This window comes from Neovison vison, chromosome 13 (assembly GCF_020171115.1).
Source record: "Neovison vison isolate M4711 chromosome 13, ASM_NN_V1, whole genome shotgun sequence".
NCBI lineage: Eukaryota > Metazoa > Chordata > Mammalia > Carnivora > Mustelidae > Neogale > Neogale vison.
Window position 1 is genome coordinate 89961280 of NC_058103.1, and position 27392 is coordinate 89988671.

A 27392-nucleotide genomic window follows, 5' to 3' on the forward strand; every position below is an offset into this window, starting at 1 on the left:
GATCATTTTAGATAGCACTGGTGTGTAGTATGGCTTTGCTTTCCTCCTTGAATCCTAATACATTTCACTTCCCTTCTCAGTTTTGCATTTATTTAGAAACCCTTCTACATTTTACTCCATTGTCTTTTTGCAATGGGAGAACCATGAGCTTTGTGGAATCACTTAAACAGGGCAATACCACCAATTCACCAGGACTTACTAAGTATTTTCCTGTGAGCAGCTCCCCACAGAAATACCATAGGGGTGTAAAATGTTACAATTTTCACCATATCTGCAACCTCAACAAAAGAGGCTTGCATATGTTTTGCTTCCTATGCCCAGTGACTCCTGTCCTATCTGTGCTCTTTCCCAGATTTAGCAAAATTCAATGATGGTGCTAAATCTTTTTTTTGTTTGTTTGTTTTTTCCATGGGAGAAAACACAGGCAGAATTGTGTTTTCTAGGGAAAGCTCTGTGTAAATGAGAAACAGAGGAGAGTAACAGAATGATCTCCTGTGGCCTCGCTACTACAAGCTCTCCCCATCTTGTCTCATGCTTTTATATTAATTACAACTTGCATTATCAGCTGTGAGTCTGTAGCCCAGCAAATAGAAAATACTGCCCCGGGAGACCTAGCTTCTTGTATCTATTTTCCATCTCCTTCTATTGTGTTCCACTCAGTATTCACTGCTTTTCTCCTGCTAACACTGCTCTTTAACGCAATTACGTAAGAGCAAGAAGAGTACCCTATTTGACTCCCAATTATTAAAGCCACTGGGAATAGAAACATGTTCCTTCCTTGCCCTCGGGTGTCTTCAGGATACTTGGGTTGAAGCACAGGACACGTACAGTGCAATGGGTCTACCTGTGTGCTCGAACATGCACGTGCACTCAGAGAGCATTCTCTTTATTTTCTACTTACATCATGTGTTGTACATGCTTTCATATGTCACTTTGGTTTCAAGATTCTCTAAACTTCTGCATATGATTTGGCAGAAAGCCAGGCAGTTGTTCTTGAAGGATGTAAACTTGGAAACTATCTAGGGAGGGGGAAAAAAAAAGAAAGAAAGAGGTTGTGATACAAACAAATATTTTAGTCTCAGGAAAAAACAAAAACAAAAACAAAAACAAAAACAGTGTTATGAGTAAAGGATTATATTTTATCTATCTGTGGAGGTTGTAATTTTTTATGACCACAAAGGTAGCAATTCCTTATTGACCAGATTATCAACGTTTGTCTTTGTATGTGATCAAGTCACCATGGTGTAGCTGGATAGGAACTTTGGGGTAACTTTGGGATAACCTCACCACCCTGAAGGCCCAGAGAGATCCATCTGTTTTTCCTACTTTCCTACTTTCGAGTCAGAGGAATGCCGTGGTTTCTCCTTAGTCTGTGTCAGTCTCTCCAACAAGGTTGTAATACTTGAGACACTCTACGGAAATAAACATCTCATGACACTTGTTGGGGCTAGTATTTTTTTTTTTTTAAAGATTTTATTTATTTATTTGACAGAGAGAAATCACAAGTAGGTGGAGAGGCAGGCAGAGAGAGAGAGAGAGGGAAGCAGGCCCCCTGCTGAGCAGAGAGCCCGATGTGGGACTCGATCCCAGGACCCTGAGATCATGACCTGAGCCGAAGGCAGCGGCTTAACCCACTGAGCCACCCAGGAAGATGTGGAGGAGAAAAGAGAGGAGACCGGGGCATGGCATGTTAAATAGTGAACATGAACAAGTTGAAGGACTGGGCTGAAAACCGAAGATCCAACTCACTTAGAGCCATCAGCTGCTTTTAAAGTAAAATTGGCTTATGTGGCTTATTTCCCACCCCTTTACTTGAGAAAACACCCCCTCCCGAAAACCACTGGAAGAAGTACACTGTAAATGAATGAGGTCTGTCTTTTAAAAACTCAGCACAGGTTTGATTGAGGGGGACCAACCAGTATTTTCAGTAGGGAAGTCCTTTCGAGCAGTCGCTCCAAGTCACTCTAGGGCCCAAACAGAAAGACTTGCTTCATTTAAATGATGATATAATAGTCGTTGGATGACATTTACCTTAAAACATAGTTGAGATGTTCGTGGTTAATTATTGTAATTTTCATGAGGGATAAGGAGCTTTTATAGCAGCCTGCTTAATAAAAAGTCTGCAGTGCATAAAATTAACATCACTTGCTGTAGACACGGAAAAGTTTAACTAGGTGAATGTGGTTCAGTTATTTCATTTTCTAAAAGAAGGCTCTAGCCAGTGTTGTTGTAGGACTAAACTCATGCCATGCTATTGTTTCTTTCTTTCTTTCTTTTTTTTTCCACGTAATTCTTCTAGCTCTTTATCTGATTACCATGCGGCAAACAGCTGACCCGAGGAGATTGCAAAGCTTGAAGAGCCCCTGTATTCTGTTTGCCTTTAGCTTGAAACTCTTGGAGTGGTTTCTAACTTTGATAAAAAGAGAAATCACAGGCATGACTTTGTCTTGATACAGGCAGCACAGAACCTTGATTTTCATTTTATTCGACTCCGTTCCCTCATCTCCTTTCTAAAACATAACCTCTAGAGATCTGAACCTGTGCTGTGTTTAGACTCCCAAGATTTGTGCTTCAGGTGTTCACTTGGAAATCTGTTGCTAGCCTCATAGCTGCGCCAGTAGCATGATTTGATCCAGTTATTCCTGATCTATCGAGCTTTGGGTTACTTTGTCATCTCTCAAAAATGCTAACTATTAATTTGTAGTCAGTTTGTAGTGAGCCTGCAGAGGGGGAAAAAAAAAAAAGGGTTGTTGTTGCTGTTGTTGTTGTTCCAAATAAGAATAGTCCCTTATTTTGTCTCACCATGGTTTCTTGATTCTATTTTGATAAAATTTTATATTCTATATATACGTTAAAGTTGATGTAGAAGAAAATGATAGACTGATTTTTTTTTCTGGATGTACTATATACAATGACAACATGGCAAGATTGCTTTCAGATGGTCAAGATGTCTGCATGCTGCCCATAGGAATGTCTGAATCCTTATTTACCAATTCTTGTGAGAAAAAATCGCGGACTTTGAGAGATTGATGTTGTTTTATTCTGCCCTCAAAGAATCCCCCCCCCCCATAAGAATTTGCTTGCCAGGAGATCTTCGGGCTTTAGTTGAAGTCATCACATGCAAGTGACAAGTGTACGCCTCTGGCCTTAAGGCTGGCCTGCTTCGTGTGCTGTTCCTACTCTCCGTTTCTGCCAGAGGAAATTCCATCTCTTGCCTGCCTTCATGTGGTGCTGATAAAGTCCTTCCTGTACATTAGAATTCCTGTTTTCCTTTAAGCAACAGCAGGGGATTGGGAATGATCAGGAAAGGGGAGGAGGAACAGGAGAAGAATACACTCAGCAAAGTAGCATGAGCTATAATTTCTCCGTTTGCCTCGCATACCCTCTGGAACAAGTCATACTTCCAGGAAAGAAGCACTGCCCTGTGAATTTAAAGCTTCCATGGAGCTCACGTGGAAGTTTACGTCCAGCTGGGTGACGGTTCCTAGTTGTTTCATTTTGTTGGTTAATATCACTGTATCTGTTGGTGGTATAATCAGTTGGTAATTTTCAGAGATCATTCAGGTTGGTTTAGTTCAATGCATCTGAAAGATCCAAAGGGCTGCCCCGTACTTTCTTGAATCTGTGGGTTTTTGTTTTTTGGTTTTTTTAAGGGAGTCAGTTGAGTTTTGGAGATGTTCTGTAATTAGCCTCCAAGAGTATTGGCCTCATTCTTAGAAGAGTATGCCCCCGTTAGGACACCAAGAGTAGAAATGACTTCTAGATTTGTATTTTCCTAACTTTAAAGATTAACTTTATTGAGGTATAATTTGTGTGTAATGAAATGCTCCCCTTTGAAGCATCTGTTTCAATGAGTTTAAACACATGTACACAGTGATATAACTAATCATCACTTCATCAAGATTCTTAAAGTTCTTACTTTTGGTACCTATTGCTGACAAGACAACATTCCATAGTGTGGAATCTAAAGATGCCTCCTTCCACAAATACTCATATGTATACATTTTTTGTCTCCCTCTGCACCTTTCATCTTGGCTCCTCACTTACGGCTGAAATGGTAACTGTGGAAAAATATCTTGGCACCCTGACATCAGAATCCTGCTTCTTGGCGAGATCACGATGACGCAACCTCTACCCACTCAGCAGGCACCCCGGGGCCCTCCAGTGGGGGCCATGCTTCGCAGAGTGGAGACAACAGCAGTGAACAAGGTAAAGGGTCAAGCATTTTCCTTGTACAAAGTAGACACAACTAAAATAACTTCAGTATTTTATGATCTCAGTACATCTACCTCCCTGTCAACAGGAGAGTGGCAGGTTAGAGAGCTGTGATGTATTTGATGTATTTCCTCTGAACTTAACATTACTTCAAAAAAAAAAAAGTCAAAGTGAGACGTCTAATCTTTAAGTAGACAGTACAATAACAATTGATTAGTTCTGCCAATTCTTTTACAAATTTGGTTATCTACACTTTACTTCTGCGTGTGAGTAAATAGAATGACAGGCTTACTTTGCCCCTATCATGCACTAGTTTGAATGATTCTGTAAACGGGATTCTGTTTGTATTATCAACTGTCCGAGTTCTCTGTCATCAAGCAAGGATGCCTCTATAAGCACATAAAATACCCAGGTCTTTTCTTACGAGCTCGAGAAGTACTGTGTGGATTTTATGTGGGATTTTATCTTGGGAAGATGGATTTTGAAGTTCCTGGATTATTTGTCCCCATTTCTTTTCGGCTGACATGGTGACTTTTGTCACAAGCCCTAAAAATTAGAATAATCTGAGGGCAAGGGGGACATCAACTGCAGATGACAAGGAAGCCTAGGGTAATTTAGAATAAATTTTACTATTTAAAACTCACCTATTGCGCAGAGAGCAATTACACATTGGTAGGGATGACTCTTCTATAGTTAAATCATAATTTAAAGGAAGATACATTACTGAATGTGGGCCAGGAAAGTGTATAGATTTTACTTTTTAATATTTTACGTTAGATGGTGTCTGATCTCCTAGGTCTATTTCATCTCTATTATGACTGTGTTTATGGCCACAATATTAAAGCATTAGACAGTCTTCCATGTGGAGGACAGTTTGACAGCTTGAGCGCTAGCCGTCTATGCCATTCAAAAGAGGGTGGTTGATGTAGGGTGAGTGCCTTGACTCCGAGTTTCTGGCCACGGGTTTTGGATTACTAGTATCCTAGAAGAGTATAGAAAGAAACTTCTCTTCTATGATGCCATTAACGGTGAGTAAGTCCAGACTAGAATCCGGATTATTTGCAACTGATACAGAAGTGAAAACTGTTGGATGGTAAATTGTGGAAGAACTTTTGAATTGGACGTATTGAGGTTTATCTACTGTCTTTATGAGACCAGTTAGGCTGTACCTAAGAAAACCAAAGTGGAAGGCATTTTGGGGATGGCGTGTACCCCAATGTGTGGATCTGCACAGCCATGGCTTAATTGTGGTTCCCCGTCATGGCGATGGACTTCTCGGGGTTCTTAAATCTGGAAAGCTTTGGATGAGCCCACCTTCCTTACTACGTCTAACTGCTATAACACAAAGGGTGAAAGGTATCTATTAATAAAAACAAAACACCCTCAACATTGGACAAAAGAGGGAGGAAAAGAGAAGCAGGCTTAATGGTCTAATGAGGCTATCTTCCAAAGACTTGTTGTGTGTGAGGCTCGCTTTGACCTTTCACTTTGCTCAGGAGCCCAGCGCTTCATTTTTCACATTCTTGCAATTACGTTAACGCTTCAAGCATTTCTGACTCCAAGTCAGCTCGCAACACCAGGCATAACTCAACACTGTGAGTTTTTCTCCTCTCTGTAGATTCATTAACAGGTCACGAAGGTCCCAACTGAAATTTAAAACTGACTGGTTCTGTTGGGTTGGTTGAGTTATGGCAAGGGAGATAGCAGGAAAGGACCAGCGAGAAGGGGAGGGGGAGCGAGAAGACCCTGGGGTCTGGAGCTGGAAATCGTGGGCCGCAATAGGCAAGCCACGGAGTTTTATCATTTCGGGTAGTTTTGTTTTCTTGGTGGTGGTGGTCAGAAAAAGAGGAAAGTTCTGAGACGGATACACTGGGTAAAAGAGAGGCCCACAAACCTCTATGTTGTGGGTAGCTGCACCCACTTATCCCATGTTGAAGGATTTGATCCCTGCGGGATTTTGTTCCTTTTATCCTATCTCCGTGGGATTAAAGAATGGACATGGTAGCTTATGTGTGCGAGTACTAGGAAGTCGGTCATTTCATTGTATTAAAGTGTGAGGGGCAAAAACAAGTTATGATTCCTACAAAATAGGGAATGTTTGGTGTGGAGAATTTCCTACCTGGTTTATCACATCAGTGGTCCCCAAACACATGTCTGAGGGTATTCTGTTTGTTACCGCAGACTAAATTTGGAAGGCTGGGCTCGGAGGTATTTTGTCATACTCAGGCCTATGTTTGTCTTTTAAACATGTATTTAAGGTATTCTGAAATGTGGCCCACTGAATTGTCCAGAGTAGCTTTCTGTGGGAAAGATTAATTATCTGCTGCAGGGCAAAGTCAACAGAGATATTGACTGAAATCACATATGCTTATCCTAGGTTAAATCTTAGGGTTGCTGTATAATGGGAAACCTAGGAGGGAAATTTATATTCCTCGTATTAAATATATCATAATGTTTCACTGGAAACCAAGTTCGTAGTTTAGGAAAGAGTTTTCTTGCGTATTCAGAATTTATTAGCACAACAGGCATATGGAAAACTGTAAAACGACTCAGTTTCAAAACAAATTATGATAAACAGAAAAAATAGGGATGAATTGTACTAAATACAATGTTTTCATACACATTTTAAATTAAACTTTAATAGCCATATGCTATAAAACAATACATGCATTTATGTTGCTTTATATTTTTTGTGACTATCTTTACTAAAATGATTCATACACGTCTTTACTTTGGAACCTAAAAATACCTCATTTTATGACTTGATAGTGAAAGAGCTACAGTTACACAGGTGAAAGGTCATCTTTTCCTCTCTAGCGTTTGTGCAACAAACCAAATAGAGAAAAAAAAAATCAAATTTTAGAAATATTGTAAGAAACAAACTTGGTAAAATGTAAAACCTGACTTTACTCTGTCTTTCAAACAGCACATGCCTAGCAGTAAACTATATAAATATGAACCAGATTTTCATTCACTCTGATTTCTTTTGCTAAAAGCAGCCAAAGGGAGGGAGTTTGTCTTGTTAGTTACATTAGAATGAAGAAAGAAATCTGGTTTTTCAGGGACAGAATTAGGGTGCAGACTGGGGACTCTGGGGCAGTAACTGGCCCTCTTTGTGTCTGGCTTCCCATCAGTAAAATGGGGCTTGATAATAAGGCTTGGGGTCCCTAATTCTGTACCTGCTGAGTCAAAAGCTGCTTTGTATTTCATTGTGTATTTTGCCAGAGTAGACTAGGAAGCAGCCCCCTTGTTCATAGAGCACTTTGAGAGCCTCAGATGAAAGGCACAATATATGTACAAAGTATTATTATTATTGATGGGTTTGTGTAACTCCCATTAACGCTGATGGGAGTTACGCATGTGAATTGGCAAGAGAATAGACCCCTCAGTGTTTAGAGCACATGAAATTTACATTTTTTCCAGTGCTGTAATTGAGATGTTGACAAATTGGAGAATATTGATGAGCCTTTGTTTTAAGTATTTTGTGCCAAGTTTGTTTTATTTTTCCTGGTTTGAACAATGGTATGGGTTCAGCAGCAATGAATAAAAAGGGTAGAGTAAAGATAACTTAGTATTTCAATATTTTGATGTGCCAATATGAAATAAATTGTCTTAGGCAAATGGAATATGCTGTTTTAATCATTAGCTATGCATGAAAGAAAAATTGATGTTGACATCTTTGCTGCAAAATCGTTGTAATGGGGCCTTCCTTACAATTCATTTTTGTAAAATTCATTTTGTACATTTTGCAGCAATTGAACAATCCCTGCACTGTGAATAGGCAGGATTCCCAGAAATACCGAGACAGTTGGCCCAGTAACTGCTGAGCTCACACTGCACACCACACGCACGTTAACCATACTGTTGCCAGACCCAGTTTAACCTAAATCCATTAGCATACTAGCATGTATATGTCTCTAATCTTGCAGGACACAGGGCTGCACCAGCCAGCATAATTCCCCTCAACTCTGCCACCTACCAAACCCTTCCATTGATGTCTCCAACTATGATCCAGGCAATAAGACTATTATTTTAGAGCTGGATATTTATTTATGGATTACGCAGTTCTTTACCAGTCATGGTGGTGGAAATCTAAAAATACCCCTTTATATTGAATGTGTTTATAGGTAAACAAGCATCTAAAATAGTATTACACTTTTCACTTTATAATGCATGCTATCGGGATAAAATAGATTTCTCCCCCACCAGAATATTCCAATTATACATTTAAAGGAGGGAGAAAAACCTCCAGCCTACCCACAGTGGATCCTGAATATGTTCTACTGGGATTTCTTATTCAGTCTAGGAAAACCCCGTCAATGGAATGTTTTCATAGTGGCGGCAATTTCTTTAAAATAACCCTAAATACAATATGACAGATGCCATCTGGCATAATCTTTTGCTAGTTGCTTTTAACTTTTATTTTTCCTAGAGCTAAGTTCATCCAAAACTGGTCACTCACTTTTAGGATAAGTAAATGACATTTCTTTTCCTTACTGTCTTCCTAATTGTATATATAAAAAAAATTTTTTCTGAGAATGTAATTGATAATTGAACATTCCCACAGAAGAAGTTGTTGTATATAGAATATTTATGTTGCATTTTTTTCCTCTGCCGCTCCCCCTGCCCCAATAAAGTCAAAAGAATACCATCCTTCAGCCATCAGCAAACATCCAAATAATTTCTGTTGATTTTTTCAGGACTTTTTAGAATACTAACCATTAGAAATAAAATTAAACTCTTCTAATAAATAAACGCTCTAGGAGCATGTAATAGCACCCATAAATGCTTAAAAGCTTTCTATAATTGCTGTTAATTTTGAGTAATTTCTTCCTGTATGTATCAACTTACTTGAAAAAACGAGAGTTGGGATTTCTAGATTTTTTTTTAACTTAGTCATGTAAAGGGATGTCTCCTGATGCCAGTTAGAGTTTAATTTAGAGTAGTAATTAAACTTGAATACTGCCTCATAAACAAAAGATAAACAATAAACCAGCCACGTTCCCTGCTGTTTCATAGCTTTCTTTCCCAGATGTTTTAGCCTGATAATTTTTACACAGTGAACTACCTAACATGGAGTTTTGTGGACAGAGGTCGAAAATGAGTTTTTCTTTCTCTTGCTCTCTCTTTTTCTTTATTTTCTTTTACTTTCTTTTCTTTCCTTTCCTCTTCTTCTTCTTCTTCTTTTTTTTTTTTTTTTAGTAATCCTTTTTCCCTCCAAAAAGCAAAACGCAGAGGATTTTCCACTATTTAGATTTTCAACAATTCTGATAAAATAGATACTTAATGCAGATGTGCTATAAAGATAACTCTTCTGGTTCTTCTTCTTGGATTTTTTTTTTTCTTCAGAACTTGTCATGAACATCTTTCACACTTGGTGATGTAAAGGGGAGCATATTTTTATTCAAGTAACATCTTGGTAATAACTCAGAAAACACAGAGCTCGACAATGGAAAATGTTTCTTCTCACCCTTTCCCCCCTGCATGGCTGCCCCACGGCCAGCATTACTCTATGGCTACACTCCTCGGAGGGCCACAAGGGTTTCTCTGTCCAGTTCTGGACCCTTCCACTGTCAGCCATGATCTTTCTAATTGTCAGGTACTAGTCTGCCGTTCAATGCAGAAGCCATGTTATTTTCACTGGGTGGGGTAATTACTGAAAGCTGAGAATAGCTGCACTAAAGACACAGGGATACTTTCATGATCCCATTAGCATAAGAGTGGGTAAATTATTCATGCCAAGTGAGGATTCTATGGGGAAAAGTATAGTTAATGCACATAGTTTTTAAATGTATCCCTTTCTGCTCTGAGACTAAATTCTTGTTGGAATCAGTTCTCAGACATTTACGGGAAAGCTCTGGTGGCGTGTTAGACGCAGTTCATCTCTCTCTGTTTGCAGCGCTCTCAATAGAGACCATCTGGCAAAGATCCAGAAGGTGATTAAACAAAATGATCAGCTCTTGTTGCTGTGTTACATGTCCAATACTACGGATTAAAAAACATGACCCACGACAGTCACGCTAACGTCATGCTGCTCCCCCTCCCCCTCCCCGCTCCGTATAAGAATTCAGATGGTCCACAAATGTGTGTGCCATCTTTGTGTCCTTATGGCCCATAATCATGAACAGGTTGTGCAAATGGCTCTTTCTGCAGCACTGTCTGTTCCAGCAGCAAAGAAGAATTTCATATTAATTGGGTCAGTCTAATATTCATATTGACATGGGGAAAAATTACTAAAATTTATTCTTATAGCAGACAATGAATATGTGCGCTTTCTGCCATGAGGGAAGTGAAATCTGACAACTGGCTTGTGCTGATTAATTTTTCTTGAAACTGGAGAAAATCAAAGCAGGAAAAACTGTCATTCTCTGAAAACAGTGCACAACCCTTTGTAACTAAACAAAATGGATTGGGTAGGGGGTTTGCGGGGAACTGGTGGAAATGAACTCTGGTTTTAATGCCATAATCAGGGATGAATTTACAGTGCCATTCAGAGGAGTCCTCCCTCCCCATAAACAAGCTGATAATCACAGGGAAGCTGACTTCCAATTAGCTTTTCCTTCCCTCACACGGATCAGGGTGTTTATATGTCCTTCTCAAGCCGTAGTATGTCACTACTGAGTTGGTACATCTCATGTCACATTCAAAAGTTTGGAAATAACATGTTTTATTATGAGGAAATCCTGTTAATAAGCAAGGTAATATTCAACCAATCATTTCACAATTGAGTTAAGGTAAAAATGCCAAGATTTGTGACTAAGGGACAGATGTATCTTATCTTTGGGGGTTTGCACCAAATGCCAAGTAGAAATATAAATTGAACAAACCAGACATTGTGAGGAAGTGATTGAAGAAATATTGAGATGAAATCTTGGAATGAACTGTATATGTATATTTATAACAATGCTGTGAATTGCTTACATGCCACATTTGCATAAGCCTGAACTCTGATTTTTATTAAGGGACAGTTTAATGTCTGTTAGTTAAGGCATTTAAAAAACAGTATTATTACGAGGTTATTGAGGTTATGCCTGACCATTTAATATTGTGGAAAGAGTCCTGTGACTAATACCATCGGCTGAATTTGAGTGCAAATATCAAGAAAAGATAAAGAATAAGGCAGAAAGGGAAAAAAAAATCTTAAAACCCACTGTAAATCATCATTGGTCCTGTCCGCTCCCCTTTCCCAGGGAGGGTAAAACAGTGGGTTAGAAATGCAGCTAGGCATAGTACTCAGGGAGGAGAAGTGAGGTTCCCCTTGAGTCAGTGCAGTGTGGCAGATGAAAGGGACTTGTATAGCCTTGGGGGTCTTAAGGCTATTATAGGGCAACTCATGCTCTGTTATCATGCTGATTTTTCAATTGATTTTTGGCTGAACAGTACTTGTTGAAGCCCTCCAGAGCATCAAACACAGCCGTATGGTGCTATACATTGTAATACACGTGTTCTATTTTTCCCCTCATTGTCTTTACTTTGCTTCAGAAGAATAGTCTATAATGATGCCATGTTCTTTATCCCCCTTACTCTTTCTTTCATATATTTCTGCCCTCAGAGAGTTTCTTGAAATGCATCTTGTTTTGTGGGAGAGGTGGGGGTGGGGGGTGGTGGCGGAGGAGGGGGGAGGCATGATTGGTGGGAGAATTTGTCTTCCTCTGTTGACATTTGTTTTTATTTTGGCCTTTAGAAATATTCTGATGTCACAGAAGACAATAATAGAAACCCTTTTCATCTACCAAATTTATCCCTCAGTAGTTTTGAACTCCCTTTCCAATGACCGGCAGGAAAACAACTCTGAGACTTCACCAAAATCTTCATTAAAATGAAAGGAAGCCATTTTAGTATTGCTTCTATATCCAGCAGTAAGGTCTGTCAGCTGGTTGAAAAGCTAGGTCTTGAAAAGGGAAATAATGGAGGGAAACAGAGAGAAAAGATGTTCCTGCCTCTCTTCTGCCTAGGGGATTCTTACTGATGGAAATCCAATGCTAATATCAACTTCTCTCTGAAGACTGCCTGATTTGCCCAGGTGTGGGCCAGTGTCCTGTTCTCTGCACCCCACGAGCACTTTCTAATTCGATCATGGCATCTTTCATAGTTTCCATTTATGTTACAATTACTTGGTTCCTGGTTCTCTTTCTCTGCTTTTCCTTTGTAGGGATTATCATTTATTCAACCATCTAGCAATAGTAGGTCCACTTTGGGGGCACCTGAGTGGCTCAGTGGGTTAAAGCCTCTGCCTTCTGCTCAGGTCATGATCCCAGGGTCCTGGGACCAAGCCCCACATCAGGCTCTCTGCTCAGCGGGGGACCTGCTTCTCCCTGCCTCTCTGACTACTTGTGATCTCTCTCTCTCTCTCTGTCAAATAAATAAATAAAATCTTAAAAAAAAAAATAGTAGGTCCACTTTTGAATCAATAAACAAATCCACAGATTTTTTTTTAAAGGTGGACACATTAATCAAAACCTTGTTCTTATTGACTCTGTGATGTGTACCTGCACATAAATAAGCTATTTTGAATATATTGATACATTTGATCAAACTCTGTTACATCCTTGAGAGATAGTAAAAGTTGTTTTCTTTTACTGACATTTTGTCATATATAACACTGCCTTAGGTAAGTCAATGGACCCACAACTCAAACTTAGAAATCTTCTGGTTATCCATACATTCGTAAACTTTAGATTCTTATTCTAAGTAGTATTTTACGATAACACTTAAAATAGGATTGGTCTTATTTGCTCTTAATGTTCTCTTAAATTACACACATACAGTCAGAATTTGGAGATGGCATTTCCTTTCATTATGTTATTTATCTTTATGAAAGAAAGTGTATAGATAAGTCTTTAAAGTAATGGCAAACGTAATAAGGGAAATTGCTTAATGTGGTGAATGGTTTCCCATGATTAACTCAGGGTCCATTTGCTTGGACTCCTTGTTTAGGATGAGGTTGACCTTGGGGGAAGTCACTGGTTTTGTAGACAGGTAAAGAGTCTGGAAGTAATTCTTGAATTTTAGACCCCACATGCTTTTGTTGATTTTCTACATATGTCGCCCCATTTTTTTTTCATAATTTGCTTTTGAGCAAGTGTAATTATTTTGGAGGATGCAAGAAAAACCTGGTAGGGAGCGCTTTCTCGTCTGCTTGAGGTTCTGTCTAGAATCTTAGACTGTGAGTCAAGAGGCCTGGGCTCTAAGTTCAGGGTTATACTGGAAAGGGCAGAGTTCGGAGGCAGAGAGACGTGGGCTCACATCCCGGTTTTACAATATCTGCTAGATTCAGTTTCTCCATCTGCAAAGTGGGGGGAAAACTATTTGGCCTCAGCGTTGTCCCGGAGATTATACTGAGATTTCATGTGTCAAGAGTATAACGTTGGCTGGAAACAGTGATTATTAGCTCCTTGACCTCCTGTTCCCCTGCCTAATGCTGACATTAATTAGCTCTGTGGTCTTGGATGAATCTCTTAACTGTTTTTGGACTTTTGCTCATCTGTCAAATAGGACTGAATCAGGCAGTCTTTGATTTTATTTTTTGTTGAAGTGTAGTTGACGCACAATGTTACATTAGTTTCAGGTGTACGACCCAGTAAATGGACATTTCTATACATCACGCAATACTCACTTCAGGTCCCAGGAATCTAATGTTTACATTCATGGGTCTTGTTTTTTATTTGTGCATTCTATCTTTAAACAGAGAGAGAGGCTGCAGAGTTTTGTTTGTTTGCTTATTTGTTTGTTAAGGTGGAATGTATTTTTAGTTCCCTGATTTCACAGGTTAGTTGTAATATGTAGTGAGAGAGTATTTTTTGTTTCTTGGTTTTGTTTACCACGAGAGCTTTTCTTCTTCTCAGTTCCTCGAGAAAATAACTAGGCTTCAGAATTTATTTTCTGAGGATGGGAGAATGTTACAATTTAGGAGTAGGATACCTAAGGTGTGATACATTAATATCAGATGACTGTACAGTCAGTTAAGAATGAAGTGTATTTTGTAAACACAAAGCAACTTCTCCATTATCTAATCAATTAGAACCCCCCTGTTGGAATTTCTGTACTTCACAAGCACAATACTACATGATAATCAGTACGATGGCTGACATCATATCCTCTCCTGAAATGTATTCCAAATCATTCCAAAAGGTCTAAATAATTTTCAGGAGCATTTTAAAGTTAAGTATATTTTACTGGGTTCTAATGATTTTAGACTGGTAATTTATACAAGATGTAGCTGATTACCCTCTGGTCAGAATATTTGCCGAGGCAAAACCCCTGGTTCCCCACCCTCACTGCCTGTTAGAGATGTTACTCTTGCCTCAGAACCAAACATCCATTTTTTTTTTTTAAGACTGAAGATTTACAAAAGTAGACTAAGAGTGTAAAATTTCATATTTTTTTCTTCCAACTCACATTTGTAATAAATGCCATCCGCTAAAATAAAATCTCCAAAATTTCTATGTACTAAATGTGAGTGATGAAGAAAAGTTGCTAAGTCAGAGATTAAAAACCTGTCCAATCTACCTCGCTGGTGTCCTTTTATGATGACGTGTTGGGCACTGGGGCTACTCTGTAGTTCCACGTACCTGTCTGGAGGCAGGAAGCGCTCACTCCCAAGACCTTTCCTAAATACGTGCTGCTTAAACTCATTGTATGAAGCTCTTCGTTGAGCAAGACACTCTGGGAATAAAAATGTGAAATTTACAAGGATCCTTGCTTTCAATAACTGACCATCTCCCAGGCAGGAGGCACCCTGTCCAGTATATAAATAACTCTTAGGCAAGGCAAATAGTCAGTTTGGGGGCATGGATGGCAGAAGGCTCCTTGGCACAGAGACAGTGCGTGTGGTAGAGAGAATGTCAGTTCTGGAAGCAGGCAGGTAGCTCGGAACGATCGTCTCTGCCCTGCCGCTTCGAAGCAGTGATCTCCCTCTGTGTTAGCTTCTTCACCTGTAAAATGGGAATAATAACTAACTCACAGGGTGGTTGTGAGGACTCAAGGAAACCTTGGCTTTTTAAAAGTCAAGGTTGGTGACTAATGGTGGCATCCCCCAAAATATTCTCTTCCTTTGACATTGATTGACCATACAATTAGTGCCAAGCCCTGTCCTAGCTGCCAGAGATACGAAGCCGGTAAGATGCGGCCCCTCTTCCCTTTATACTCATTAGTACTCAGAAATGTAAACAGGTAAATGGAAGTGCTACTAACAGTGCATGTGGCATACAAGTTGTAAGGCGTTCTAGAAGAGGGAGTAATTAATTCTGTGGGAAATACCTGAGGAAGGCTTCCCAGAAGTGGGGATGTTTTGAGAGGTTCTGATGGCCTTCAGCAGGCATTTCAGGTGAGCAAGGTAGAGAGCTTATAGGGAACAGATGGAGGCCAGGAGGAGTCTTGGAAGTGGAAAGCAACATGGTGCATTCAGACCATGGTGCGTTCAGACCTACGGCCGGACATTGCTGTCGTATGAGAGAATGCACGGGGAAAAGGTGGCTGGAGAGGCCATTAGGGGTGGTAAGTGAAGATCCTTGTTTACCACAGGAAGACGCTTATACTTAATCCGGTGGAGCACTGTTTACCAAACTTTCCTGGTGATAGCAGCTTCTACGGGGCCTGTAAATACGCATCCCCAGGCAGACCTCAGCCACACAGAATTTAGGCTCTCGACTGGGGGTCCTGGGAATGTGAATAATTAATTCACGCCCCAGGGCAACCTTGCTCTGGGAAGTGAGGGAGCCCATTAAAGTAACTTAAGCAAAAAGGAATGGTGGGGAGATTTATGTTTCTGTAAAAGCTCTTCTAGAAGGAAGAGAGTACGTTGGAGGGAAACAAGACTAAATACAGACTAAGGTTCCTACTCCAGAAGACGGATGAGGACCGAGTTAAGGCAGTGGCAGTAGGAGACGCAGGGGAGAGGACGGATGGAGAGATGATAGGTAGGACAGACAAAAAACGACAGAGTCCAAAATAGCATGCCAGCCTCTCTCCTGGGATGAAGGTGCCACAATCTAGATAGTCTTCTTTTTCCCTGCCATGAGTTTCAAAGTACAGACATCCATCTGCGGGGGGACAAAAGGAGGACAATAATTGCATTTGCACACATCAAGTTGTTGAAGTACAAATTTGTGATGCATGTCAGGTGAATAATGATTCTTTGAGGGTCACAGAGTGTTTATAGGCAGTTAAACCACATTGTGGTTAAAGACAGGGCCCCTGACATTGCCTGCTTCCCTTTAAATCCTCACCTCTGTCACCAGTCATGGGGGAGCCTCTAATCCTCCACTTAGTATCTGTGAAATGGGCATAATAAATAACATCTCACAGATTTGGGGTGGCTACAGATGAAATGATGACTTATGTAGAATGACAGTAATTTCATGCTTGGTTTGTAGTTAATAAAACATTATTCCTATTTTTTATGTAGAGGTTGCTTTTAAAGGAACTTCTTTTTTTCCTCCTGGAATAAATAATTAAATAATTATAAATTAAAAAGCTGAGGACTGACCCTGTGCTATTGTCATCATGGCAAGGAACCTAAAAATGAAATCCTGCATTTATAGCTAGGAAGTAATAACTGCGGAAAGGAAGCTGGAAGAACAGCTACTTGCCATAAGCCCTCTACCAACTGCAGATGCATCTAGTTAGGAGTAAATTCCTTCTTCAGAAGTCCTATTGCACCATTTAAAAAAATATATATTTTATTTATTTATTTGACAGAGAGAGATCACAGGTAAGCAGAGAGGCTGGCAGAGAGAGAGAGAGAGAGAGAGAGAGAAGCAGGCTCCCTGCTGAGCAGAGAGCCCGATGTGGGACTCGATCCCAGGACCCTGAGATCATGACCTGAACCGAAGGCAGCGGCTTAACCCACTGAGCCACCCAGGCACCCCCTATTGCACCATTTTTGAGTCTCTCTTTCGACAATCAGGTTTTCTCTGCTGTAGTCATTGGTGGTTTGACTTATTTATTTTCCTGTTTGGAAGATTGTTGAGGATAATTTCCATGTTTTAGACATCTTCCCCTTCAGGTCCCACTCCCCTCCCACACTCCATTGTGCTAATAACATAGGAGACCTTCAATAATTGTTATTATTTTATTTTTTGAAAGGAGGATTGGGTCCATATTGTGAAGGACATTGAATAGTCAGCTGGCTGGGGGTTTGTGCTTGATCTTGTAGGTAATAGGGACCCATTGAAGATTTTTGAATGGGGGTAGTGACATAATCGCCTTCCTTTTGAATGCCGATGACGAATTCTCCATGTCTTCCACTGTCAAAATAGCAGACCCATATACTTGCCTGTAATACTGTCTGTTTGAAAAAGTGGATATTCTTTGAATGAAGAAGCAAATTTTAAATAGCTTTGAAAAAAGAAAAACTTAAACATTCTCTCTAAAGTAATTTAAGCACTTAAATTATTGTGATTCGCAAGGTCTCATGTATGTAAACTCTTTCTGGAAATGTATACAGGAATGTATTTTTGTAAAATTTTTTTAGCGTTATAATTATTAACAGCAGGATTGTGTAAATATATCTCCTTCAATATTTGGAAAAACAATTTCAAGGATATTTAAATAGACATTACTTAAGGAAAAAAAAAAAAGGACTTTGCAGTTAGATAGATTGAAAGCAGGAGTAGAGCAGGATTTACTCTAGTATGGGAATTTTCAGATCCTCTAGTTGGCTAATGTGCCTTTTAAGTCCACACGGGGTAGAAGACAGATCTTCTCAGACTCACTTACCAACTGAAACCATTTTGTGTATCATCTCTGGAGACCAATCTCACTTGGAACCCATTCTGGAACATAGTCCTCAACTGCTTCTTTCATTGAAGTATTTTCAGATAGGATTTAATACCCTACAGAGTCTTCCTATATCTTGTATTTAAGAGGTAGATCAACATGGGCTCAGGATCAATTTTCAGTTATATAAAAGGCAATTTCCTCTAAGGTCAGCAGTATCATGGGGTTCAGCTCGACCTGCTCAGAATGTTCTGGTAACCCAGCCATCTTTGTAGTTATACTTCATTGTATTAATCAAAGAAAGTGCCAATGAATATCTTTTTTTTTTTTTTTTTAAGATTTTATTTATTTATTTGTCAGAGAGAGAGAGGAGCGAGAGTGAGCACAAGTAGCCAGAGAGGCAGGCAGAGGCAGAGAGAGAAGCAGGCTCCCTGCCGAGCAAGGAGCCCGATGCGGGACTCGATCCCAGGACGCTGGGATCATGACCTGAGCCGAAGGCAGCTGCTTAACCAACTGAGCCACCCAGGCGGGGTCCCGCCAATGAATATCTTTTGAGTGCTTGATTCAATACAAGCACTTTTGGTTACACTCTCAACTTATAAATGGCAATCCCAACAAAATCCAGTTATGAATTACATTAATACTTGGTTTTATAATTAGCATATGACATACTTTCCTTCCTCAAAAGTAAGCTTTTTTTTTTTCTTTTTTAAAGTGGCCACTGAGTTGGAGGCTGGATGGTAAAACCATGGAGGGGGGAGAAAAGGAGGAGAGAACCCATCTTTTCTCATTTTAGAGTGGATGGCTTGGGCCCCACTTGCTTCGTGGTGAGCTATGGACAGAACATACTGTCCATTGGGAAATTTCTGGGAATCAGAGCTGCCAAACTCAACCTGTCTGCATCTCACTGTTCTGGGATTTCTAGTTCAGCAGACTGTTAAAACTGGTTGCCACTAGGCAGCTGTTGCATCTACAGGAAGTAAATTTTTCCCTAACTTTTCCTTATTGTTAGAGGGTGCCGGGAGACTTTCATGTTTGGGAGCATTCGGAAGTTCCAGAATTTTGATCCTTTTTGATCAACAAGTAAGGGGAAATCCTTTTGCATCCATACATTCTACTCCTGAGCGTTGTGACAAGATTACCCACATGAGTCTGTCATCCCCTTCGGGGGCTGTAGGAGAAAGAATTAGGTTAGGCACCCTTGGCTCTCCACCTTTTGAAATGATCAAGAAGAAGCTAGTAGTACAACTAAGCCTATCGTTGCAGTATGGTGAGAAAAAGCCTGATTTTGTCTTGCTTGTAAAGGAGTTTTTCTACAAGATTTTGTTTATAGCCATTCACCAGAAAATTACACATCTCTAAAGGCTGTCCTCTTTATTAATTTTTTTTTTTTTTGTAATTTTATAAGTGGCAGGCAGAGGCAGAAGCAGGCTCCCCACTGAGCAGGGAGCCTGATCTGGGACTCGATCCCAGGAGCCTGGGATCATGATCTGAGCAGAAGGCAGACGATTAACTGGTTGAGCCACCCAGGTGTCCTGGATGTCCTCATTTTATAGATAGAAACATGAACATATTTGGAGAGCCAATGATCTTTAGTATTATTAGGCAACTTACAAACCTGAGAGTAGAAACAGGGGTTTACTCCTCTTTATCCATCCAGATTTCGATGCTTCTACACAAATTAGCTATATATCCTAGCATAGTTATCAGCCACTTAATGGCGTTTTCTCTATATTTCTTATTCTAATTGGAATTCTAGTTGCTTCTTTTCTGCCAATATATAGCATGAGTTGCTTTCAGTTGGCAGGGAAAAAAAAGGAAAAAAAAAAAAAAATAGACCCTGGCTGAAATCAGATGACACTGAAAAGTAATGTGTCAGACTTTGTAAAAAATCAGTATTCTCACACATTGCTGTATTGCTCCCTATGCTGGACATTTAAGACAGAAATATCAGGGGAACTTCCCATTGAATATTGTCAGGGACCCCTTGAAACCTGCTGGTTTATAAGTGAGTAGTGAAAGCCCTGAGTTCATGGCCATCTTCTTGCCCCATACAGCATCACTCTAGAGACTGTAATCAGAGTCTGTGATGTTTTAACTTTGTCATCTGCGTGGATATATTTTTTTTTCGTACTTAGTTTTTTAATTTAATTTTTTAAAAAAATATTTCATTTATTTGAGCGAGAGAGAGAGTGAGCATGAGGGGGGAGGCAGAGGGAGAGGGAGAAGCAGACTCCCTGCTGAGCAGGGAGCCCAATGTGGGTCTTGATCCCAGGACCCCAGGACCCCAGGATCATGACCTGAGTTGAAGGCAGACACTTAACTGACTGAACCACCAGGTGCCCCAATGTACTTTTTAAAAAATTTTTTAAAACTTTTTACTTGCTTAAACTTTCTGGCCTCCTTACTCATCCTGTCATCTGATCACATTTGCTGAGTTTTTAACAGTACCCTTGACAGCAGGAGGTAAGGGGAACAACCGTTGAGAAATCACTCTTTTTTTTTTTTTTAAAGATTTTATTTATTTATTTGACAGAGAGAAATCACAAGTAGACGGAGAGGCAGGCAGAGAGAGAGAGAGAGGGAATCAGGCTCCCTGCCGAGCAGAGAGCCCGATGTGGGACTCGATCCCAGGACCCTGAGATCATGACCTGAGCCGAAGGCAGCGGCTTAACCACTGAGCCACCCAGGCGCCTCGAGAAATCACTCTTGTTTATGGGAGCGCTGACCTACTGCTTGCTCAATAGATGAGTTCTCGCTATGCCCTCATGCTAGCTGCGCCCATCGGTGGTGGAAAGTAGACTCTGGTGGAACAAGTCGCTTTGGTTTGACAGCTGGTTAGTAGCTAACAGTATGTAGTGACTTAGGAGATGCTGTTAACATTGACTTAAGGTTTACTTCCTCAGTAGGATTATTAGCACCCAAAATGGTTGAATGTGTCAAAGCGTCCGTCACCAAATCTGTGACACATTCATCAGAATTGAGTAGGGGTTCAAGAAACCAGGTACAAGGTTATGCCTGGAGATCCTGCCGGAGAGAAATGAGAGCTCAGAGTTCAAAAGTTTGTAACTTTGTTTGTAAGAGCATGGATTAGCCCTTGGTCTGAATCCTGCCTCCCACACCTGGTGTGGTCTTAGGTGAGTTATTTAACTTCTCTAAACTTGATCTCCTCATTTATAAAATGAAGATTGTCACACCTGCATAGAAATGATGTGAGACTTAGATTAGATAATGTATTTGAAGCTCTAGGTGTAGACCAGATGGGAATAATAATAATAATAGAAGAAGAAAGAGGAGGAGGAACATATGATCATTGACTCTTCATTAGTTTTGGTTCCGTAACGTGAATTTTAAGACGGCATCACTTTCTGTGTATTCTTACTTCAGGATACAGTAGTACAATGTGATTTCTAAAATACGAGAATAATAGCTTCAGATACTTTGCTTCTCTATTCTACCCTGGTCCTTGTACTCTCTCACAGATACACAGAGACAGAGTTTGCAGGCCAAGGAGCCTCAGGAAAGGGTAAAAATCTAGGAGAAGCATGAGGCCAGAATTCTCTCGTTTCTTGTAGACCATGCCTTGGTAATAAGTCAAATACTGTCCCACTCTCCTTTCTGGCACTTTCAAATTATTATTGTCTACGTAAAGGCCAGAATGGGGTAAGTTCAGCCTCCCAGAATCTGAATGGAGCTCTTCCAGTTAGCTCCTCGAAGCCCAGAATGAGGCGGCTTCATGAGGCCCTGCGGTTACAGGCTCAGAATCCAGAGAGGGAGAGCCTGGGCAAGGTTCTAGTTCTAACTTACCTGCAGCCCAGCTCCTTACCTCAGAAGGGAGTTTGGTGGAATGCATGAGGTGAAAATGTATGCCTGGCATGTAATAACCATCCGTTTTGGTGTTGGTTGTTGATAATATTGTTACCTCTTTAAGCTCTCACAGACTCACCTCCCATCTCTGTCTGATGAGGATGTTAGGGGACTCCTGGGCCTTTTCCAGCTCTAGTGCCCTCTATGAATTTTTAAATAATATCACTCAAAATCCAGATTACAGAGTGGTACCTTACATTTAGTGTTACCTTTTTGTTTGTCAATCCATTCTTTTTGTTTTTTCTTTTTTAAGATTTAATTTATTTGACAGAGAGATCACAAGTAGGCAGAGAGGCAGGCAGAGAGAGAGAGAAAGGGAAGCAGGCTCCCCACGGAGCAGAGAGCCGGATACTGGGCTTGATCCCAGGACCCTGAGATCCTGACTGGAGCCGAAGGCAGAGGTTCAACCCACTGAGCCACCCAGGCACCCCTGTCGATCCGTTCTTACCTAACCTTTCATTTGATTCCCCCAAATCTCTCAGGTTTATTTCCGTTTCCTGGATGAGGTGGTGTGGCCTGGGAGAGGTTCCATTACTTGCCTGTTACCATAGCTAAAGGAAGCAAAAGAACTGAGACGGCCATTTAATTTTTTTTTTCACGTTCGTTACCTGCAAAGTATGTTTTGCATAAAAAGGCACTTGGTTCATAAACGGTGTAAAATTTAATGAAGGCAACTGACTGTCCTGAGAAAGTCATTAAACCCCCCATGTCATCTCTCTAATCAAAAGGCTGCCACCCTTCTATTATTTCTTTATTACAACATTTTATTTTTATTTCCTCAACTTAAATGGGATGCTGAGTGCTCATATGCCACTTGTTAAAGATTTTAAATCAGTGATTTATGCTTTGAAAAAGTAATTTCTTTTCCATCTTTTTCTTTTTTCCCCCCCATGTATGCTGGTCAGATCTTGAGGGTCACTCTTTGAATAGAAAAGGGAGAGGTCAGAAATTAAATTGGCACATTCTAAAGGCTTTGTCCTCTTCTCCTTGTATTTGGAAATGGCAAAGAATGCAAGAGGTATTGAACCATAAAATAAATGAGACTCCTTTTCTTTTAAGACCTGCTAAAACTCTTATTTCATAATCACCAACTTCATATCTAAGTAAATAATGCTTGTTTGCATTTTACTATTTACTCTTTGCGTCAAGCATTCATTGGCTTTGGGGATAATAAGATTTCTACAACCCAAAGAAAATCTACCAATTCCATTAGTAACATATTCAACTGGATCAAAAAATTGGAGAGTTAGTGAATATTTCATATTGTGGGTTTTTAAAAGATACTTTTGTGTGCATAAAAAGGCTTTCTCAAAGCTGTTCATTTCAATTTCCTTTTTAATTTGCTCACCAACACCACTTAATTATCCCTGCCACCTACTAGAAGTGCTTACTAGATGGGCTTAAAAAAAAAATGGAGTCAGAGTGATTTTGTCTTAGCTCTAAATGGCCTTAGCATCTTGTTTTTATCTGGCTTGAAAATACTGAAGCAGTAAAATAAAACCACCCTCTTTAATTGAAAGATGCTTCTGCAGTATTCAAACCATAGTGTCAGTCACATGTACTGTTCAAATTCTTCAAAGCTTCTGCATTCCTTGCAGGTATCCTCAGTATTCTGAGAAAGTTATTTCCTGCCCACTAAATAAAGAATAAAAACAGAACCAATCAGGGCTTCCTCTTCTCCTTGGCAATATTTTTTCTCTAAAGCATGTCTTGACACTCTCTTTAGTTCTTGAGCTCCAGAGATATTCCTGACAAATCTCCAGAGATGTATTCAGCGCCTATAGTAGTGTCAAAAGCATGAAGCCATCTGCCCAGGTGCTATGACCTCACATGTGATTGCCTGCAGCACACTAAATAAAGTGCCTCGAATGCAGCCTGCCGAGGGGCTTCCGGAACTCACATGGCACATCTTGGAGAGGCGCTGCTTTGAACTGGGACCGTGGAAGTGGTTCTAATGGATAGTTGACCCAATCTTGAAAACTTCTGGGCAATACTGCGTTATGAGCAATCATGGGGATAAGAGAATTACAGCATAATTTCAAAATCACGTAGTATCCCGTGAACGTGTCTTGTGTTCATCGTAGTTCTGTACGCTTTTGTAAAGATCTAAAAAAGTACATTGTAAATATCTAGTTATCTTTGCATTCAACATTTCAGTGGGAATTAGTTGCCTGAGAAATGATAGAAGACAATAGATAATTTATTCCCTCTTTAGAAATGTTGTACTTGTTTGTTGATTTTTACTCTGGATTGGGTTTGTGGTTTAAAAAGAAGTTAATCCTGACGTTCTTAAAACCTATAGAGTTTCAGGATTTCTTAAAGACAATAGCCTTTGATACTCCAATCCAATAAAAATTTTCCATGCGTAAGTAATTTCCTGTATCCTCTTTTGCTTAAGTTCTGGGACAACGCCTATGGCATCTACCCAATTAGCATTAAGTTGAGAGTCGAGTAATTATTCAGTTTTTAAACTAATGAAAGTAAAAATCTTTATTTCATTTTCCATACCAGTAAGTAAATTTGTTTTAACTTCTCAATTCACTTTGCCTTTGTAAATGTGTCTTACTGTATCATTTACTATGAGGATCCCTAATATGGCTTATAATGTCTCTTCTAGATTTTTGTAAATGATATAGATTTTATTTGTTTATTATTGTGGATATTTACAGTATTACAATTTATGATGCATTTTCACATAATTACACAGAGATTTCTTATCCACATTACATGCTAAATATAGTACCTCTGTATTGGCAGTTTGTTTTCAGCCCTGAGAATAAGTGGATGTGTACAAAATCATCTTTAATTTCCTAGTCTTCAGTTTATTTTGAAACACTATATAGAGAAACAGATGAAACATTTTTTGTCCTCTTTTGATTTAACTTTAGAAAAAATATTTTATTTTGGTTGAAATGCCATAACAAGTCATCACTGGGCCTTACTGTCTTAATTCTTTGCTTCTGTAGACTCAATACTCTCCTCAGAAGTCATTGACTAACTCACCTTGGGGTCCCTTTGATCAACTTTTCATATACTGGATATCAACAAATTGCTTTGTTTCATATCTTGACGAGTCTTAGTCTAAGAACTCTTTGAGTCAAGCCAGAGTTTTAACTCTACTCTTGTAACGCAACATTCAGAGGCTGAAGATGTTTCTTCTTCTTACAGGAGTTCCTTTTTTATGGCCTCTTTAGAATGTGATATGCGTTATTAGGGAAGAGAAAAACTAACGTGATATGTAAGCTTATTTCTTGTTTAGGAATTTTAAAGAGAGCTCTCTAGGATCTGATCATTATCTTTCCAATGCCAGCTTTGTTTAGTAACACTAAATCTTCATTGTAGCCTGAGACTCAGGTCTTCTATTTGATTATTAACATTTTTGGACAACGAAAGAACTAGACCAAGGAAAAGTACCTATGATGCATCTATCCAGATTTGGCAGTAGTAGCGGAATCATCATCATTATCGGCTAATGTTTGCCAACTGCTTTATGCCAGATACTGTGCTATGTATACTTAGTATAATGTAATACTCATTATCTTGCATAGGTTTTTCAGTTGGGAAAACAGTAACTTTCCTTTCCTTGAGTATCTAGGACAATGTCCAGGCCAGCATTCTAACTCAGGTCTCTCTGACTCCAAAACCAGGCACCTAATCACTTGGCCACACCCTGTCTACAAGAAGAGGTGTCAATTGTATCAGATACCTGTCATCAGCCCAGAAATTGGGGCTGGAGGTGTTTTATCCCATTCTGAAAATGTCAGGTGGGTTTTGTATTTTCTGTTACATACCCAGACATTTCGCTAAAGGTGCTTGCTATATCATAGGGCATAATGGTATTGGAGATCGAGCTCATTTCTAGAAATCTGCCCTATAAATTCTGATTTGGTGGCAGGTTCCTAGGACCATGTATAATTTTGGAAAATTATTGCAAAAAATGTTGCAGAACACAGGTATTTATTTTGACTTTAAATACTGACCTGTTCCATCTTTGTGATCCTAGGACAAAATCGTAGACAAAATAAGCAGAGGTTAAAGTTGCATGTTTGTCTTCCATCTGAAAAGTCGCCCCTTCTGATTCTTTGACCACATCCTTGGTGTCTACCTTCTCTTCTGCGGTCTTACATTTTTACAGCTAAAGCTCTTGCTTGATTTCTGCTGCTCGTTACTACAGCTTTTAACTTTGAAGAAGGGACATTCTCCAATAATTTTCTTGGCCTGCTTGAGCAATCCTACTTCTTCTTTAAGAAGATAAGTCTTAGAATATGTCACATTGTAATGATACTGAGATCCCTGCCATTCTTATGGGGGGTGGGCATCAGAATTAGTGCAAGGGCATCAGTGAAAGGGAAGACCAAGTTGTCTGGTTAGGGACACATGAGGAATGTGTTGAACTGGAGATTCCACGGTTCTGAGCCAACAGGTCACCCTGGCTTACTCTTGAGCGTATGTGTCTGTGGAACTTCTTTGTGCCTTTAATTTCAACTTGAAGCTGTTGAGGCAGAGTGAAAACCTTTTTTTGTAGGCTTTTGAGCAGGCTTCTGAGCACTACAATGTCAGGGGCCACAAGTTCTAGTCTCAGCTATAATTTCCTCAATGATCTTAAGCAATTCACTTGGAGAAATACAATGCCTTAAATTGAATATGCAAAATCGTATTGATTTCTTTTATATCTTGCCTGCTTCTTTTAAGCAGTTTAATATTTTTTTTCAAAGTTCTTTTAAGATGTTTTATGGCTGCTATTTTATTTATAGTGAGAGATCCAGGTTTCAAAAGTTAAGAGGAAATGCTACACTTTTGAAAAGGGTTTCAGAAAAACTGGTTTGGTGACTATAAATCTTAGTTTCTCCAGTCATCTCCCAAAAAGCCCAGAAATGCTGCCTTCTCGTATAGTTTATTTCAAAAAAATGATTTGGTTACTTTAGGATTTTTTAAGACATTAACTGCAAATACTGAAATGAATCTCTAATGGGTGGCTTGATAAGGTAGACTTAGTGATAAGCTCCTTATGAAATATTCTTAATGTATTTTTTCTACTTTTTAAAATTGACATATAATGTATTATTTGTTTCAGGAGTATGGGTCTGTGAGTCATCAGTCTTACACAATTCACAGCACTCACCATAGCAGATATTCTCCCCGGTGTCCATCACTCAGCCACCCTATCCCTACCCCCCCACCTCCACTCCAGCATATTCTTATGTATTTTGAGTGTGGGTACTTTTGAGACCAAAAACCCAATATGCAGCAGTTTTGGTAGCTTTACTTAAAGACCTCTATGTAAAAATATTTTACAGATGCAGGTGCAGTCATCATTTGATGTAGAATTTTCTGGATTATAAAGACTCCCCTGTTTCCTGGGCGAGATGTAAATTAGCCATCTCTACCCTTGAACGCTCCCCCTGTGGACTTGTGTGACCTTCTCTTAGGCAGTCTGAATATGTTGTGATTCCATAACATCGCTTCTTTTAAGGACCCCATCTCCCAACTGTTTGATTCCTTGTTCAGTGTTACACTTTGAAAAATACTTGTTTGCACTCAGTAGGAAGGTCTGTTTTGACTTGAGAGATGGAGTGCCTGGAGCTGAAGTC

At 39.7% G+C, this 27392-nt stretch overlaps 1 protein-coding gene across 8 annotated transcripts in view; it reads left to right on the forward strand.

Moving 5' to 3' along the window:
- MEIS2 (Meis homeobox 2) overlaps nucleotides 1-27392 on the forward strand; it is a 209234-nt gene that overhangs the window by 11914 nt on the left and 169928 nt on the right. For all 8 annotated transcript variants that reach the window (XM_044231616.1, XM_044231618.1, XM_044231619.1 and 5 more), the window contains one exon: nucleotides 4095-4209. In XM_044231616.1, the coding sequence (XP_044087551.1) occupies nucleotides 4095-4209 (115 nt within the window). The remainder of the gene's footprint in view (nucleotides 1-4094; nucleotides 4210-27392) is intronic.